We start from the raw sequence: 18,953 nt of genomic DNA on the forward strand, positions 1-18,953 counted from the left end.
TTGGATAATGTTTTCCTAGGGTATATATTTTTAAAAAAATATCACATAAAAGCCAGTAAACTAAATTTTTAAACTTTAAAGGTTTAGATTTTATTCCTTCCCATTCTCCTTATCCATACTACACAAAACGTTAAAAATACTAATTTACCAGCAAATTATGCAAATTTAATGCTATATAATATATTTTTATTTTTATTTTGTGGAAGTCAAACACTCAAAAATTAGCCAAGTTTAACTGTGTGGAACGTAAATATAAAATAATCATTTGGCACGGAACATTTACCCTTAAGAATGCTGAATCATTCCCAGTGAACTTTCCAATGCATAACTAAGACATAAAATATTGTTTTAACCTTGCGTTCATTTTTTTAAATTTAAGTGCATTCTTGTAAATTATTGTTTTTTTTTTCACTTTGTGCTTTAGCATTTATGAACCACACCTATAAAATATATTAAGCATAAAATATTTAACACTTAGAAAAACATACAATCAAATTTTTGTAACTAACATGACATTATTAATACCACAAATATTGTTCCTATTCAAAAAGTGTTCTGACCGATGTGGAATCGAGCAAAAAATAGAGAGAGAACCTGAGAGGAAAATGGTACCAACATGTTATATTCAGTAAAAAAAACTATAGTTGACAACACATGAGACAAACATTTTAAATAGATTCAGTTAATTTCTTTCCAAAATGCAATTTACGTCTTAGGTATCTTAACAGTACACAAAATATGGAAGACACAGTTCATTTAAAATAACACAAATTTATTTTATTTATCTAAAAAAATAACAATAATTATTTTTACTACTAATAAGAACACTCAGTTTATTGGTCTCAATATATTATCAAGATGTGATTGTAATACAATAAGTTGTTCACATCAAGATATCAAGTAAATTTTCGTTATTGTGTTGTAAATTTAATTCTTAAAATAAAAGACCTTAGATAATCAAAAACACACTAATAAATCGCAAACGATAATTTTCAAAGCATAAATATTATAAGATAGTCACATACACCTGACAAGTAGACCGATATATAATATTAAGACTCACCCTTTTCCTTAGCTTGGGTTTGAAGAAAGGCTTTAGGAAAGCAATAAACTTGTCCATAAATACTGGCGCGTTGACGAAGTGCATTGCTTTGATGCGAATAGGCAAAGCATCCTGAGGAGACAGATAGAGGTATGTTAAGTATCATCTTATTGGTTTTGAAATAAATATTCTAAGATAAAAAATGTAAATATTTTATTTAAATAATATAAATATATATTTACTATAAAAATATTGACAAAAATGATCAATATGGTAATTTTATTTCATAATTAATATGAAATTGTTTTTATTTTGGTTGAAGTAGTTCGTATTAAGAAATATTTTTTCTTTGTTTTTTATGGTACTGATTATTATTAAAACAAATTTAATATCAAAAAGAAAATTATTTTAATATGCTTTCGTTTGGTCTTGTACTAATTTTTTTTGACATACTCTTTGTAATTAGATTTATGTCATCTAGAATGCAAATAAATTAAAAAAGATAAAAACCATCACAGACTTGCATTAAGGCATGAAAAAAATTAAGTCCCAATATGCAAAAATTGTCCTAACAAATATTTAATGGTGTCGTTTAAATAAATTAAGAAAGCAAATACAGCGTTATAAATATCAATAACATTATGAAACATATAACAATAAAATAAAGAAATTTATAATTTTTTTGTGAAAAAAATCGAACAATTTACGGGATGTAAAACAATAAGCATTTGATCAGAAAGTTCACTGTCGGTATATTTAAGACTCAGTAATATTGGCGCCCCGTTAGTTTTACCTTATTCAAACTACATGCAGTTTAATTCAATTTATGTAATAACAGCACAAAGAAAAAATAAATGCCTTTTTAATTTTTTTTTAGAAATAACTCTAATTAAAGCTTTCACATAGTTTACTAACACAAATTTAATAACTACTTAGAAGCAGTTTTCTTTTATTTAACTTCAATGAATTTTGTACTCAAAAATTCCACAATAATGAAATTAAAAATTCAAATTCTATGACACCCACTAATAACGAAAATTTCTACTTTACTGTTATTCATAACTAGCTTATTCACTTATCATTAAATAAATGTTACTCACAAGATAGTAAAAAAGAGTGAATACATATTATAATTTGTTAAAACATTTTCCATAATTTTTCACTAGTGCATATAATACAATAATCTTTTAATTTTGGTATGGAATCTTATTTAAAGACTTTAGGATATTAAAGGAGAATAATGTATAAATATATTTTTTTTAAATTACAGGCCTTTCAAACAAGCAAAGATAAATTCAAACAAAGTTTAGACACCAGTTACAAGGCAAATTCTAACAATTCCTGACTTTAAGAAGTGAAGGATATGAAATTAACTATTCGTAACGAATATAATTTTACATGATTGAATAACAGTATTTCTGGTTTATGGGATATTCGTGCCACGACAAAATCACAATGATCCTGACAAAACCAATGGTTGTAATATTTCCATTGAAATCCTGATAGCTTTTGCAGGAAACTCCACCATGAATATCTTTACTATATTAATTTATAGAATGTCCCATAAATCAAAGTCAATCTGAACGGTTCTGAATCAAAAAAATTATATTCAAAAAGTGTCATAGTTTTTGAGTTAAAAGTTTTTTTCACAAGTTTTTAAAATCTTCAACCTACAGCCAAACTATAACATACTGTGAATATTATTTTTTGCTACGCAATAAAAAATAAATCCTATTATTGATTACCATTAAAAAAATCATTCATGTAATAATTTTGGAGAAAATAACTTGCGTGAATTATGCAATATCATACATACAACTGCATTTTTAATCGGAAACGTTAAAAACTTAAAACTGTACAAAAGTTACTTTTCAAAATTATAAATTTATTTTCTTCAAATTTCAATAATTTTAAATGACATCTTAAACAAGAAAGGTGTTTTTTTTAATTATAACTATTTAAATTCACCATATTAACAATTTCTACCCCTGTATACTTCCTAATAAATTTTCTTTCTTAATGTACAGAATGTTTGATTTAATCTTTAAAATTTATCAATAATGGTTTTATGAATAATAGCGCAGAAACAAAATTGAGCCAAAGTTTATAATATTTCGGTGGAATTTGTGCTTTTAAAAATTTTTTTAAAAAATACCTATAACTCTTCAACAACGACACATATTTTTAATTAGCAAAGTAATTTACTGGCATATCATTTGTTTTCGGCTTGACGTCGAGTTATGGGACAGCTTATATGAAAGATGAGTTGGAATTGGACATAAATATTTGGCTACAGGTTCGACAAGACTTAACAATTCTAATACATTCGTTGGACTTGTAGGATGGTGTACGGTTTTGAAGTTGGAGCTAAAAAAACAACCATTTATTTTGTTATAAATAAAAGAGAAGATATTTAATATAAAACATGAAGCAGCAGGATGAAAATGGAAATCGACGTGTAGTTTACCATCTGACGCTGGGTATAAATGGCTGAAATATGACTGACAATACGTTCCACTGTAATAAATAAACAAATATCACAATGTGATATTACCCTAAATAACACTGTTTTCGATAAATGCTAGTAACGAATTTCTAACGTAAAGCTACAACTCTGACAGGCATGCAAAGCACATGACACCTAGTATGCTATCGTTGCAATGGATAGGGGCTTTCATTGTTACGTTAGGTACTCTTTATTGAGTTAATTTATTCAATAACATATTTATTAAATTTTCATTATGCTTTCGTGTCCAAAAAAGTGATTAATAATAACACATCATATTTTTAAAATAAAATATTATTATAACGATTACTTTTAAATGCTTCTATTTTTTACACATATATGTAAGTATTAACTTTCTCGCAAACAACTTTTAACGTTTTAATTTGAATATTGAGAATACTTAAATTTTGGGATGAGACATCAATGTACCTAGTTCATAATGGGAGGAAATATATTTGAATGTAATTTCATTGTATAAAAATATATCAACACCATATTTAAGAGAAGTGATATAGAATATTTGTGTTTATAAATATGACATTTATAATATGTAAAAAAACTTCACTGAAAACCTATGGAATTGCAGATATGAAGTAAGTGCGTCTGTTGAAGTTACCGTACCTAACAATAGATCAACGAATAAAATAAATCTATAAAAATTGGAAGGCACACTCTCAAAACTGTATATACTATTGTATTAAAATAAAATGATGATTTAATTTTACTTAAAATTTTCCTACAATTTAAAACCATTTTATACGTTATCGTTTTTTAAAATAATAACATGAGTCATTTGATATGTACAATGCACATATATAAAAAATTTGAACCGTAAATTAATACCTTTAACCAAATTAATTTTTCATAAAATTTAGACCCATACATGGAGTAGAAAAATGCAGTGCAGTTGCACTGGCTGTGTAAGCACACTAGCATGTTTGAATAAAAAAATGAATTTTTTGTAGCACACGCTTAAATTTTCTGGTATATTATGAGTTACATTAAAAAAGTATTTTTCCTCCGCTTTTGGGGAAAAATAAATAAAATTTTCCAATTACATTATTTTGTAAATTCAATGAATTAAAATATAAGGAAATTCATTTAAATAAATAAAAGCATTATATATATTTTTGAAGGTTATACAAAATTAAAAAAAATATATTTAGATATAAATTGTTACTTTTATTGAAAACATCACATGTTTAAAACTATATTTACCACATTTTACTTATTTGTTTTTATTTTGAACTTAAAAACTAATATTTAAAGATAAAATGAATACACGGTATAGTTTATTATAATTCGAATCCTCAGAATGAAGCTTGTTCTTTTAGGCTTATCCATTTAAAAATAATGCTTTACTTAGACAAAATGTTAAATGATAATCTATGAAATTACTATCATCATAGAAAAGCGATTGATACGGAAAGCTTTTGCTTTAATGTTAATATTAAATAGACTTCTAAAAAAATATTATTACATATTCATATTTAGGTGGCCATGTAGGAAACTTCAATTAGATAAAAATTTTGGAAATGAAATAACAAATAACAATTTAAGAGAGAAATTTAAACAAGAATGACACAATTAATAATGGCGCATTTTTCCTTTCGAAGCCTACTGTTGCTCGCTTATTAAGAAGCTGATACTACGTGTGATCTTACGATGAAGCAATGATTAAATGTTGGAACAAGGCGAATCTAAAGCGGCACGAAAAAAACCACAAGTTTTTTTTTTTGCAATATATTCAACAAAACCCACGAAACAATCAGGGATCATCATTATTATCTCATTTCAGCAGTGATATTGAGACCCATCACAACGAAACAAATTATAAAGTTTTGATCTAAAACGCCATTATTGCTTTAACAATTAACTAAAAAAGTCTGTCAACAAATGTTTAGAAATTGATTCTACCTGATTTAAGCTGTGTAAAAGTTTAAAATGTACATAATAATAATATCAACTTGTACTTATCGTCAATGTAGAATATTTTCATCGTAACACATATAAATATTACTATCAGAATATAAGCATCTTTAAAATAACGATATTATGTGTGATGAAAATATTAAATTTTCGTATTTGTAAATGATGCCCCAAACAATGTGCCCAAGACGTGGTATAAAAATAAATATACATTTGCAGACAGTGGTTACAGTGGTTATATTAAATATATTTCTTTACATAATTTAACTTGTTTAAATGCATGTTGTCAAACAAAATTAAATTTAATTTAAAGGTAATTTGTTTTACTAATGTAAGTAAGAGTAAAATTAATTACTAATTTCACTGGAAATGTGAAACAAATGTTTTTGGAGATAATTAAATGGCTTGATAAATACACTAGGTAATACGTGGCTCCCACCTGGATGCAGACTATGAGCTTCTTGAGGATGGTGGGTGTGAACTTCATGAGGTGGGCCCAGGTGATGCCCGTAGCGTCGTACACATGCACGTCTCCCAGAACTTTCTCAGCGCGCAGGCGCAGGTCGAAGCCCATGAAGGCTCTCTTGATGGACTCTTCTACTTCAAACCTCGCCGGGTCCAGCTCTCGCATCTTCATAAAGACCACCCTGTAGCCCTCAGGGGTCATGCGCGGTAGTACCAAAAATTGTCTGCAAGCACGCGCGTACAGAGTTTTAACACATTGCTAAAAAAAAAAAAAAAACACTAAGAACGGTGGATAGTCGTCAGTGGCCATCTGCAGTAACGGAACTGCTGTTATTACAGACGAACACTGAGGATGCTAGATAGTCGTTTGTAGCCACCTGCAGTAACGAAACTGCTGTTATTACAAATGAGTACTGAGGATACTGAATAGTCGTCAGCAGCTACCTAAAGAAATGGAACTGCCATTATTTCAGAAGGGAACTGAAGATGTTCAATAAGCATCAGTAGCCACCTGCAGTAATGGAACAACGATTATTACAGATGAGCCTGAGGACGTTGTATAAAATCAGTGACCACCAGCTGTAACACAATGGTATTTATTACAGACGAACACTGAGGACGCTGGATAGTCGTCAGTAGCCGCCTGCAGTAATGGACATGGCTTTATTACAGACATGCACTGAAGAACTTTTTTTCATTAAAATTGGATACTTAATAAAGATTTTCAAGATGGTGTACATGATGTCATACTAGCTGACGGTATATTTACCTTGACATAAGTGGTGGGAGGTCAGTCTGTCGGTGGCTTCCGTGGAAAAAGGGTCTGTCACCATTTTTTTAAATGTTTTTTTTTTTTTTGCTTTTACCATGTTCGAACCGAGGACTTCGTGACGTTAGTTCGTATATTATTATTTTTTAAATGTTTTTATGAAAATTTGATTAATATAATTTTTGAATTTTTATTCCAATTTTTAGTTAAAAATTACAGGTTTTCTAGATGGTGGCCGTAACTAAAAGTACAACGATCTAGGATCCATTATGTCGATCAAGGTCAAGGTTAAAGCTTCCCCAACAGCGGCTTACAGTGGGTTGACCAGGGTAAATTTAAACCGCTATGGGGACGTTTCAAGCCGCTGGTATTTTTAAGGACTAAAAACGGTACATTTTCCCTCAAAACGGGAATATTTCCTTTAAAAAGAAATTTTTTTTATTTTTCAAATTTTTCGAGATTTTTTATTGGAATTGTATTCCGAAAAACTGGAAATTTTGGGCGAATTTTGGCGAATTCTGAGCGAATTTTGGCAAATTTTGGACAAATTTTTACTGTCAAAATCAAGGTCAAAGGTCAAGTTTATACACGATAGCCGCCGTGACGTCAGATCAATCACATTGACACAATCCACAATCATCAGCCTGAAACCTGTCCCAGGAGCCCCTTTTATATTCTACGATAATATTGTTACGAATGTAAGCCGGGCTGCGGCGCGCAGGTGCAGCGCTAGTGGCTGACATCAGGTAGCCGCCGCAACATGAGAAGTGCCACGCGCTCCTGATTCGCCACTTCCCTTCCCTCCAGCCCTCAGCTCCTCACGAGCCGCTGTTATCTTGACATCCGAAACCTGACTGCTGCGGAATGAAGCGACTGGCCCCAGCCGCGCTCGTGAATTCTAGAAGGCGCCTGGGCTGATATATATGCCGAGGACACCTGTACCATGGGGAGATCTGTCGGGAGTTCTCCCGCGGCGGAGTTTCCGGGGCGATAGTGCCGCGGGTGCGGCAGATTGACGAAGTCCTTGGACGAAGGTTCCAGGGCAGGGAGTGAGTGAGTTCAGTGTAGTTCGGAGTTCTCCCGTGGCGGAGTTTCCGGGCAATAGAGCAGCGAAGTCCCTGGACGAGGTTTTCAGGGCGGAGAGTTCAGTTCCGGGCGATAGTGTCGCGGGCGCGGCGGAGTCCCGAGCGAAGTTCCGAGCGAAGCGTCGAGTGGGATCTCGGCGAAGGGAAGTGTGCAGCGGCAGTGGAGTGCGACGACGGAGTCCCGCGACGGTGGTCCACGAGGGGTGCTGCGGCGAGAGTTGCGCCAGAGGTGCGGCCCAGCTAGGTGTGCAGTGTGTAAGAAACAAGTGACTGGGGAAGAGACATTTATTTAAGTGTCATTAATTATTTAGGCATTTTTATATTATTTGTTAGTGAAGTAAATCGTGACAATAAATAAACTGTAGTGTAATAAAATCTTTAATTGGGCTTTCCTTTATGAACTCGAACGTAACAATATTATAAAAAATTTGGTTCCAAAGTGTGTAAGCAAAAAAGTAATAAAATTTAGTACCGTTTTTAATATGCATATAAACTTGACAAGGTTTAAATATTTTATAAAAAGAAAAAAATATATATTAAATATTGCAACTATTTTATTAATCCAAAAAAACCCACAAGTATTTAATTACCCTTGGTCAAATTAAAAGTATATCATTCATATTGAAAAATTACAAAATATAGTAGATACTCGAGTGGAATAATATATTTTAATATATGTTCATTTTTTTAAATTATTTAATATTTATAAATCCTTTAAATTATTGGCCAAACATAAATAAAAATATTATATGGATGGAGTGTCCATTTCATGCTATAAACGCTAGGAAAAGTATTACTTTTATTGTGTATATTATATCCAAGTCAAATTACAAAATTAAGGCAGAAAATCATCGTTAATTGTTATAGTCAGTAGGTAAAGATGGTGTTTCAATCATAGGTTTCTCATAATTTGATGAAAATATTGTTCATATTATTTTTTTATTTTACAAGCTACTTATTACCGAAAAAAAATTAATTTGTTTAGGTAATTAAATAACTTTACTTTTTTATAGTTTAAATACTTACACGACTTCACAGCATTCTTGAAAACTCTTGGAGGTTGCATCTCTGTTCTTGAAGAACTCGGGCACCGCACCCCGCACGGTGTAGTACATGTCCAGGACTTCCTTGCATCGGGACAGCCTGTTCTTGCAGCCGTACAGGAAGTGTTCCAGGAATGCCTCATCTGCAACACATATGAAAAATATGAGTTGAAGCTAACTTCATGAAATTGGTGTTGATTTGATTTGAACGTTAAATTACTTAATTTGTTTCGTAATTTAAAATTTAATTGAGTTTTTCTGCGAAGCGTAAAGGACACAATGTTAATATAGTTAAATTAATACTGCTTTAGTTATAATAAATATTTATATTAAATATTTTTTTTATATTACTTGTGTTTATTTAAGGAACATTTCCTGTCGATGGTAAACGCATAAAAAATTAATACCATACTGAAAACTGTACCACGATGATCACTTTAACAAAAAAAAGTCATTAAACATATTTGAAGAAACATTAACAAAAAATAAAAATAAACTACCAAAATTAGAAATATTATAAAAACATTCTGGTTTATCCTAGAACTCTATCCTTGCCGAACAAAGGAGTTCACTAGCTGGGCAAAGCTAAATTTTGTAATTTTGAATTTTTTTTTATTTTTTTTTGTTTGTGATTTATTGAACTTGATTGAGAAAAACGTGCGCTGGTTTTGTTTGTGTGCTATTTTGTTGGTTTATCCTGGTGCCTCTGGTCATTCATAGCGAGACTTCTGTTGGGTTTCTCCATATGCTCCAGGTTATTCCTGGCAATACGTCTGCTGATATTCTTGGAGTGCTTCTGGTTATTCCTGAGTAAATAATCCCTGTATGTAACATTTTTCGTAATAAGACAAGAAATTTTATTCTGAGTTTCGTATAAATCGCTGAATTCCTGTTATTTAATTAGTACGTACAATATAATTAGGTGGAATTCAAACAAAAAAATCGTTACTCAGTCTATAACTATGCATTAAAACAACTAAAAAAAAAAATACTTTACTTGCAAACAGAACTTCCTTCTCCTTGATTTCTAGTGAAGCCATGCTTCTCTTGCGATCGTGAGTGAGCATTGCGCATTGTTCAAATCATGGAATAAAAGATGCATTACTGAGAGGATTGCTATGCTTTGAAACAGGTGAGAAACCCAATTTTGCAAGATGATTTTCTTCACCTTAATGTATAACAAAGTCATCCTTCTTTTGCGATCTTGAGTGAGCATCCTGCATCCCACACAAAAAAAAAATATTATTTACAACACAATATGTGGCGTCAAATGTTGCAAGAATAGGGACTAATTTGTCAAGTTTATTTTATGAGTTAAGTTAACTCTCGCCGCTGAATGGGGCTTTGGAGCATTGGAGCAGTTATATTAATTGAAGCAATTGCACCTTTGGTGAATTGGAGCACATGGAGCATAGGTGCATTGGAGCTATTGGAGCTTTTTATCAATGAAACACATGGACAATTAGAGCACTGGAGCATTTTGAGCTTTAGAGCATTGTAGTGATGGAAATATTGGTGCATTTAAACAATTGGATCATTGGAGTTATTGAAGCATTGGAGGATTGGAGCTTTGAAGCACTAGAAGCATTGGAGAATCGAATCATTGGAACTTTAAAGCTTTGAAGCACTTGGAGTATTGAAGCATAGGATAATTGATGTATTGGAGCAATTTGAGCTTTATAGCATTAGAACACTAGGATAAACTGGATAATTGGGATATTTGGTGCATTGAAACCATTGTAGAATTGGTGAATTGGACCATTGGAGAGTTGGCGCATTAGAGCACTTGGAACAATTGGAATTTTTGAGCATTTTGAGCATAAGAACAAATTGAGCATTGGTTCATTGTAACAGTTATATCCTCGGGGTAGTTGGAGCATTGGGGCTTTGGAGCTTTGAAGCACTTGGAGCATTGAAGCATTGATACATGGGAACAATTTGAGCTTTGAAGCCAAAGACTGTTGGAGCCAAAGTCTGTTGGAGTCAAAGAGAGTTGGAGCCAAATACATTAGGAGACATTGCATTCTACTGCATCTTGCGACCGATCGTATCCTACTGAAGAGATCGTATTCATGTAATGAGATCGAACCCTTGCGCCGTATCCCTCCGATGAGATCGTACCCCTACGATGATAATCGTATCCGTTTGCCTTATTCCGGTGACGAGATAGTATCCCTGAGACCAGTGGCGAGATCGTATCTCTGTACCGTATTCCAGGACGAGATCGTATCCTTGTGACCAGATAGTATCCCTGCGATGAGTTAGAAACCTACTGCTTTGAATTTTCGTCAAATTCTGCGTTCTTTTCGTTAAATGTGCTTTCTTTATTTATGTGCTTCCTTTTTTGAATGTGATTCCTTTTTAACTAATCTGCTTTCGTTTTTTAATGTACTCCTCTTTAATGACGAATGAGCATTGATAAGACTTTACTCATGACATGATTGGACTCGTTCGGAGACAACTGGTCTGACACTGAAAATGACTATTTAAAATGTGGTCGCGTAGTTACGAATATTACATCTTATTTCGGAGACACTTGGCCTATATGACTATATTTGTACATAAACTCATTGAAAGGTATTCCCTGCATAATAAATTAGCCTTCCATGTTAGACACTGCAACAACATATTAATTTGGCGGTCAGGTATTCTGTATAGAGTCGTTTTACGTACAGAGAATAACTAATAAACTCCATGAAATGTAAAAGGAAACAAATAAAGTTAATTTTAGGCATTAAATAATCATACCACTGTCTAAAATCCAATAATGGACGTATATGGATCAAATCAATCATTGTTTTAATAGATAATTCTTTTGATAAAATATTGAATTTTTTTCCAGATTTATGGGTAAGTAAATACAAATTTATTAGATGCAAGATGGCATTGAGGCTAATACATGATTAAGTTAAAATTTATTTTAGGGCCGGCCCGTGCGAATTTATTAATAGATGCACAAACCATAGTGTATATATATATATACATACATACACACACACACACACCTATTTATCCTGGTCAAGTTAAAACTTGAGAATGGCTTTACTGATTTCATTCATCTTTTTTTTTTTTTTTTTTTAATGTTTTCTTATACTTCGTAGAAGGTTCTTCGATTAAAAAAATTAAGAAAATTACGCAGAAACTTAAAAAATTTAGGAAAACTTAGCGCTTGCCTTAGTTACAAACTTTTTTAATGTAACCTTAGCCCCAGCGTTATATACTATTTGCTAAGCACGTTTGAAATAACTGTCAGTTGTTTGACAGTTGTCTGTCAATTGTTCAGACAGATCGCACATTGCCAATACCGATTACAAAGATCGCATTATTCTAGCGTAGCGTTATATTCTCTTTGCGTTAGTTAGTTGTATTGGTCGGAATCAAGGACTTCATCATGGAAATCCATGGTCGGCATTAAGAACAAATTTTAACCCTTACCCTGCTCCCTGGTCGGAATGATATCTTTGACGAGGTAAAACTAAACCATTTTGCTTTGAATTTGCATATTGTTAATGAATTATGGTTTTTATTTCTTAGTGGACACTGCACAGTCGATTTAATCAAAACATTGTATGGAGTTATAAGTTTGTTCATTTATACTTTTCAGTTGAAATTTTGATATTAAAAATGCCAAGAAGTATACATACAAACATAGGTCGCAGAACTCGCAATGCTGCAAGTCAAATATATTTAAGAGCAAGTCAAACTAATTAGAAACATGAAGTGCGAAATTAAGTTGAACGGAATAGATATCAATAACATAGAAATGTTGAATTTGATTCACGTCGAGCTGCATTCAATTATAACATGGCAATCGATTACAGTTCACAGCAAATCGTTGCTATTGGACCTATGAACGTTGTATGTTCACATTGCAAGGCATTGAAGTTCAAAAATAAAGCCCCTGGATTATAATGCACCAGCGGCCAGATAGTATTGATGGCAAAGGAAGCACCACCAGACCCACTAAATTAGTTGGTTTCAGATTCCGAAAACATTTTGACTCATATCCAGCAGTACAATAATTCCTTTCAAATGACCTTATTTGGTGCAACAAAAATAATTCGAGATAATTTTATGCCCACTTTCAAGATTCAGGGTCAAAAAGATCATCAAACAGGTTCCTTATTACCAACGCCGGACAGTGATTACAAATTTTTGCAAATTTATTGTATGGGCGATTCAGCAAGACAAGACGATCAGCGTTGTGAACACAATAATTCAGTGAAAAGACCAATTGTGGACCAACTCCAAATATTTTTCCATCAACACAACGAATTGGTTGGATTATTCATGACCACATTAGATCGCATGCCAACTGATAACCACAAAATTGTCATCAGAGCCAATAAGACGCCTGTAGGACAACACGCAAAATGTTTTTTATGCGCCAACAATAATTGATGAAGTCGCTATTGTCGTTGTGGGTGAAAATTTAGATAATCGAGATATTGTTTTACATAGGCGGAAGGATCAACTTCAACGTGTCTCCGAAACACATCGATTATATAATGCGTTACAATATCATATCTTATTTTGGCAAAGTGAAGATGGGTATAATTTTTCAATGAAGATGATGAATCCAATTACAGGCGCCAAAACTAACAAAAATGTTAGTTCAATGAATTATTATTCATACCGACTGATGGTTTGGTAAAATGAGGACTACCACATCTTAAAATGTCGGCGTCTATTTCTCCAATATGCTGGGGATATGTACGTGAAAGTTGAGACAGAGCGATTGACATTTATCAGGTTGAACCAGGCAAAACTCCGTTCCGAGGAATATGTTCATCTGCGGGCTGCAATTAATGCTGACGGAAATGCACAGAATGTCGGCAGAACAAATATTCTCCCAAGCAACATACGTCGGAAGTCCTCGGCATATTCATGAATACGCTCAAAATGCTATGTCGTATGTACGTCATTTTGGCACACCAGACTTGTTTATCACGTCACGTGCAATCCACAGTGGACAGACATTCGACATGAACTTTTACCTGGCCAATCACACATCGATCGCCACGACATCACTGCAAGGGTGTTCAAAAGAAAATAAAAATCACTCATGGATTTTATTGGCAAGCATTGCGTGTTCGGAGAGACGCGTTGTTGGATGTATTCAGTCGAGTGGCAAAAGCGCAGATTGCCACATGCACATATACTCATTTAGTTGTTTGAGAGGATAAGACCGAATGAAATCAATGATGAAATATCAGCAGAAATTCCCGATAATGATAAAGATCCATTGTTACATGAGGTGATTACAAAAATATGATTAATGGTCCCTGTGGAATATTAAATCCTATTTCTCCATGTATGGTTGAAGGAAAATAATCAAAGCTCTACCCAAGAAAATTAGTAGCAGAAACAAATACTGGCAAAAATGGTTATCCAATATATCGCCGCAGATATACAGATTAAAATGGAAGGTCAACAATAGTCAATGTGAATCAACAGGACATTGAAGTTGATAATCGTTGGGTTTTTCAGTTTTCGCCGTTACTCTCAAAGGCAATTAAAGCACACATAAAATTCGAATTTTGCCAGTCCGTGAAATCTATTAAGTACATTTGCAATACGTGAACAAAGGTTGTGACATGGCTGTGCTTGGAGGTGCTGCCGAAAATTCAAACGATGAAGTCACTCAATTTCAAATGGGCCGCTATGTTAGCAGTAACGATGCGATGTGGCGTATTTTTTCATTTGCAATACATGAAAGACACTCAACAGTTTTTCACTTGGCCGTACATTTGGAAAATGGTCAAAGAGTGTATTTTAAACTGAGAATGTATTACTAGTTGACACGCCACCATCGACATTATTGACTAGCTTCTTTGAAATGTGCCAAAATGAAGACTTTGTCAGATCGTTGCTTAACTCTGAAATCCCAAGATATTATATATACCTGAAACCAATCGTCAAAGAAATTTCCACGACGGAAACAAGGGCAGCCAGTTCCAGGTTACGCACAAATATTTTCCGCCGATGCACTAGGAAATATTTACACAATCCATCCCATTCAAGACGAGTGTTTTTATTTGCGTTTACTGTAAGTCAATATTCGTGGCCCAACATCATTTCTACATCTGCGAACAGTTAATGGTGTATTGTGCGGCACATATAGAGAAACCTGCCACACATTTGGGATTGCTAGAGAATGGCGCTCATTGGGACTACACAATCGAATATGCTGTAATGTCGTCAAATGCTAAACAAATATGAACATTGTTTGCTATAATTTTGTGCACATGCTTTCCATCCACATCGATTGATATATGGAACAACAATAAAGATCATATAGCCGAAGACAGATTGCATCAGATGTGACTTAGAACATTGAATGCAGATTTGAAAATGAACGAAGAAATTCACAATGGAGCATAAATTTTAATTGACGACTCGTGCTTGATGCTTACCGACAAAAGAATATTACAATTAGGAATGACAATGCCCAATCGCCCAATGCACGACGCATTTATTGAAGAGTTGAGACGCGAAACCCAATAGCATTGCGATACATTAAGAGAAACCGTTCAAAGACACGTATCCCTTCTAAATCAGCAAAAAAAAAATGCCTATGATATACTCATGCAAATAGTGAACAATGGAACTGGCGGAATGTTTTTCGTAGATGCGCCCGGTGGAACGGGAAAAACATTCTTGATATCATTGATTTTGGCAAAGATTCGATCGCTAAACGGTATTGCACTTGCACTTGCATCATCAGGTATTGTAGTTACATTGTTGGATGGATGTTGCACAGCTCATTCAGCACTCAAATTGCTGTTGAACATGCAAGTTAATGAAACTCCAACTTGAAACCTTTTTAGGAATTCTGCGATGGCCAAAGTGTTGCAGCAAAGCAGATTAATCGTTTGGGATGAATGCATGATAGCACACAAAAAAATATCTTTGGAGGAATTGGACCGCACAATGAAAGATTTACGAAACAACTAAAACCTATTTGGTGGAGCGATGATTCTATTGGCTGGTGATTTTCGACAAACATTGCCAGTAATGCCTCGATCAACGCCAGCCGATAAACTTAATGCTTTTTTGTAGTCGTCCATTTTAAGGAAATACGTCAAGACACTAAAATTAAATATGAATATGCGAGTCGTATTGCAAAATGACGAATCTGGTGAAGTATTTTCCAAACAATTGCTCGATATTGGTAATGGCAAAATGTTGTTGACACATCGTCTGGATACACTACTTTCCCTGCAAATTTTTGTCACTTTACTGCTTTGGAGCTGTTGGAGCATTTGGAGCTGTTGGAGCATTTGGAGCTGTTGGAGCATTTGGGCGCATTTGTAGTTGTTGGAGCTTTGGAGCTGTTGGAGCTGTTGGAGCTATGAAGCTGTTGGTGATTTGGAGCTGTTGGAGCTGTTGGAGCTTTTGGAGCTTTGGAGCTGTTAGAGCTGTTGGAGCTTTGGCGCTGTTGGAGATTTGGAGCTGATTCAGCATTTGGAGCTCATTCAGCATTTGGTGCTTATTCAGCATTTGGAGCCAATTGAGCATTTGGTGTTAAGGACATTTTTATTTTTCTTGACGATATAAGACAGAAAATAATCAATCAGCTTACTGATGACATAGCATCAAACGGACGTTTGAAATATAAATTGTGGTTAAACTGTATATATGGAAAGCCATATCTGTTCGATGACAAAGTGAAGAATTGTGCATTCAATACATCGGCTGCAGTAATTTAGTATTCTGACGATGTGAAGCAAACTGTTTAACACGGTATCCAGAAACTCCGTCAAGAAGAGGAGGACTTTGTCAGTAAATCTTCTGGCTGGTCTCTGTCTAGTATAAACCTATTGAAGCTTAGAATTAGTCATTTCAAGCCAACGCAGGCCTAAATGTTTATATGATTGTTAACTTTCGCAAGTGTTCCTGTCGTGGAATAGAAATTATGTAATAAATTTAATGTTTGTAAAAGAACTTGTGGTGTTTTATTTCTCAAAACTGAGACTTTTTGGTATTTTAATTAAATTTATTTTTAGCTGGTGGTCGTTATTGCTTGTAGGATGATGATGGCTAACATGGAAACTATGCTTCTTTTAGGACTTTGATCATGATTTAATGAAATTTATATGTTTCACAAAAAAAAAATATTAATGCATTGCCAAGGGATCGAACTGAGAATATGAACTAATCTAATCAATCATTACTTAAATGAGTGAATTTTTTGATAAATTTTGTATTTTTCCCGAATTTCTAGCTAAATAATTACGATTTTCCAAGATGGCAGACGTAACGAAAAGTGCAACCAAGGTTTTAAATGATTTTTTATTTAATTTTAATGAATCAATTTTTTTAATTTTTTTTTTTAATTTTTCCTGATTTCCTAGCAATAAATTTACGGATTTTCAAATTGGCGGACATGACGTCATACTAGCTGACGATATATATATTTTGTTATAAGTGGTCAGTCTGCCAGCGGCTTCCTTGTAGGAAGGATCGGTCACAATTTTTTTGTCGTCCTCACTGGGTTATAACCGAGGACTCCAAGTTCCATGTCGCAAATATATGTTTTTTTAAATATTTTTTATTAAAATATTATCAATTCAATTATTTTATTTATTTTATTTTTTTCAATAAAATCGACTAATAAATTGAGATTTTCAAGATGGCGGCCATAACAGAAATTAAAACGGTGATGTTATAATTTAAAATGGCTGCCTTGGCATCCTAATTTTACAGGTCATGACCTCGGTGGCTTAAAGCGGCTAGCTCTTAGGACTTTTAAGCCGCTTTTAGGATTCTCAGTTTTATTACTAAGGCAAAAAGTCTTTTGAAGTTTTTTAAAATCCTAATCTTTGAATTATCAAAATTTTCGAGATTATTTTGCGGAATTTTTTTTTCAGAATAATTCGAAGGTTTGGCGAATTTTGGGCAAATTTTGGCAAATTTCCGCAAATTTTGAAGGTCAAGTTCACGGCCAAGGCCAAATTTTAAGGTCACAAATCCAAGAGGGCGGTCGGCATCTAGCACCACAGCCTTAAAGCCTGTGCCCGGAGCCCCCAAACTATACTACTTCTAACTTTTAATAAAATTGCTTGCAGCATTAAGTAATAAATGTATCATGCAGAGATTGATTTCTCATTAATAACCAGAAGCAATCGGGGTACATAAGCATATGTAGCGCTAAGAATAATACGGAGAACATAGAGAAAACCAACAAAATATTGACTGTAAAAATCAGGAACACACGAAAAAAAAAAAAAAACTAACGAATTTTATACTAAATCAAGATCAGTAAAAAACACAAAACCATCAAAAACACAAAAATTAATCAAATATAAAAAAATATAAAAATTAGAATTCTGGTTTGTGCTAGAACTGTTTTCTTGGTTAACAAATGAGAAGTTCGCCAGCTGGCAGATGCAGTTTTAATTTTAAAAAAATTAATTGCAGAATTTCTTTGTGTCTTTTTTTTTTTTTTCAAAATTGCAGATTTTTTTAGTTTGACAATTTTATTATTCAAATTTTTTAGAAATTTTGAAATTTTCCTTTTAAAATAGCATAGTAATAACAACGGATTTTCAAGATGCTGGCAGTAACAAAAATTACAACAATGACGTCACAGGCTTACGACTGTGGCGAAAGGTGTAAGATTCTAGAATCCAAGTTGGGGGCCATGACATCATAATCTAAGTAGTGGACCTCGGTGCCGCCTCCACACTCCAACACGAAGGCTTTGACCAGCCAATATATACTACTAATATACTGTAAATATAAGATAATAATATACTATTTTCTCTGAAACGTCGGGTATTGCCACTAGGTATTGTTGGTTGAATAAATGCGCACTCAAAGGCCCTAAAAAACTTTTGAATCCAATATATCTCCGTGTAATTTAAGTTCTAACAATTTATATTTTTGTTTCAATACTTGACTTTGAAAATTCTATTTTGTTTTTCTTTCGTTTCGTTTAAGGCGTGACAGTTGTCATTTCCTCCATATTGGACATTGTGAGAGATTTTTTCATTGGTCCATCAGCTCGGACTGATATACATCGAAATATTGAAACTAGCAATATCTCAAATATAAGTTTCACTTCTTTTCCTCTCATCAAAAAACTATTTGATTGGTTTTCCAATTTGGA

The 18,953-nt window shown here is 33.3% G+C and overlaps 1 protein-coding gene across 1 annotated transcript; it reads right to left on the reverse strand.

Moving 5' to 3' along the window:
• Nucleotides 1–991: 991 nt before the first annotated feature.
• Nucleotides 992–9,000, reverse strand: LOC134531689 (alpha-tocopherol transfer protein-like). Its single transcript, XM_063367499.1, has 3 exons — nucleotides 8,823–9,000; nucleotides 5,917–6,166; nucleotides 992–1,174 (listed from the first exon to the last, which is right to left on the reverse strand). Exons 1-3 carry the CDS (start codon nucleotides 8,909–8,911, stop codon nucleotides 1,007–1,009), a joined length of 507 nt encoding a protein of 168 aa, XP_063223569.1. The 5' UTR covers nucleotides 8,912–9,000; the 3' UTR covers nucleotides 992–1,006.
• Between the last annotated feature and the right edge of the window lie 9,953 nt (nucleotides 9,001–18,953).

The sequence above is a fragment of the Bacillus rossius genome, chromosome 5 (genome assembly GCF_032445375.1).
Source record: "Bacillus rossius redtenbacheri isolate Brsri chromosome 5, Brsri_v3, whole genome shotgun sequence".
Lineage (NCBI taxonomy): Eukaryota > Metazoa > Arthropoda > Insecta > Phasmatodea > Bacillidae > Bacillus > Bacillus rossius.

Bases quoted from the DNA above. Each gene is read 5' to 3' on its own strand.
- LOC134531689 (XM_063367499.1), bottom strand. From the start codon at position 8,911: ATGTACTACACCGTGCGGGGTGCGGTGCCCGAGTTCTTCAAGAACAGA. The intron at 6,167-8,822 runs GTAAGTATTTAA...GCGTGCTTGCAG, and splicing joins CAAGAATGCTGTGAAGTCGT to ACAATTTTTGGTACTACCGC. The intron at 1,175-5,916 runs GTGGGAGCCACG...CTGTCTCCTCAG, and splicing joins AGCTCATAGTCTGCATCCAG to GATGCTTTGCCTATTCGCAT.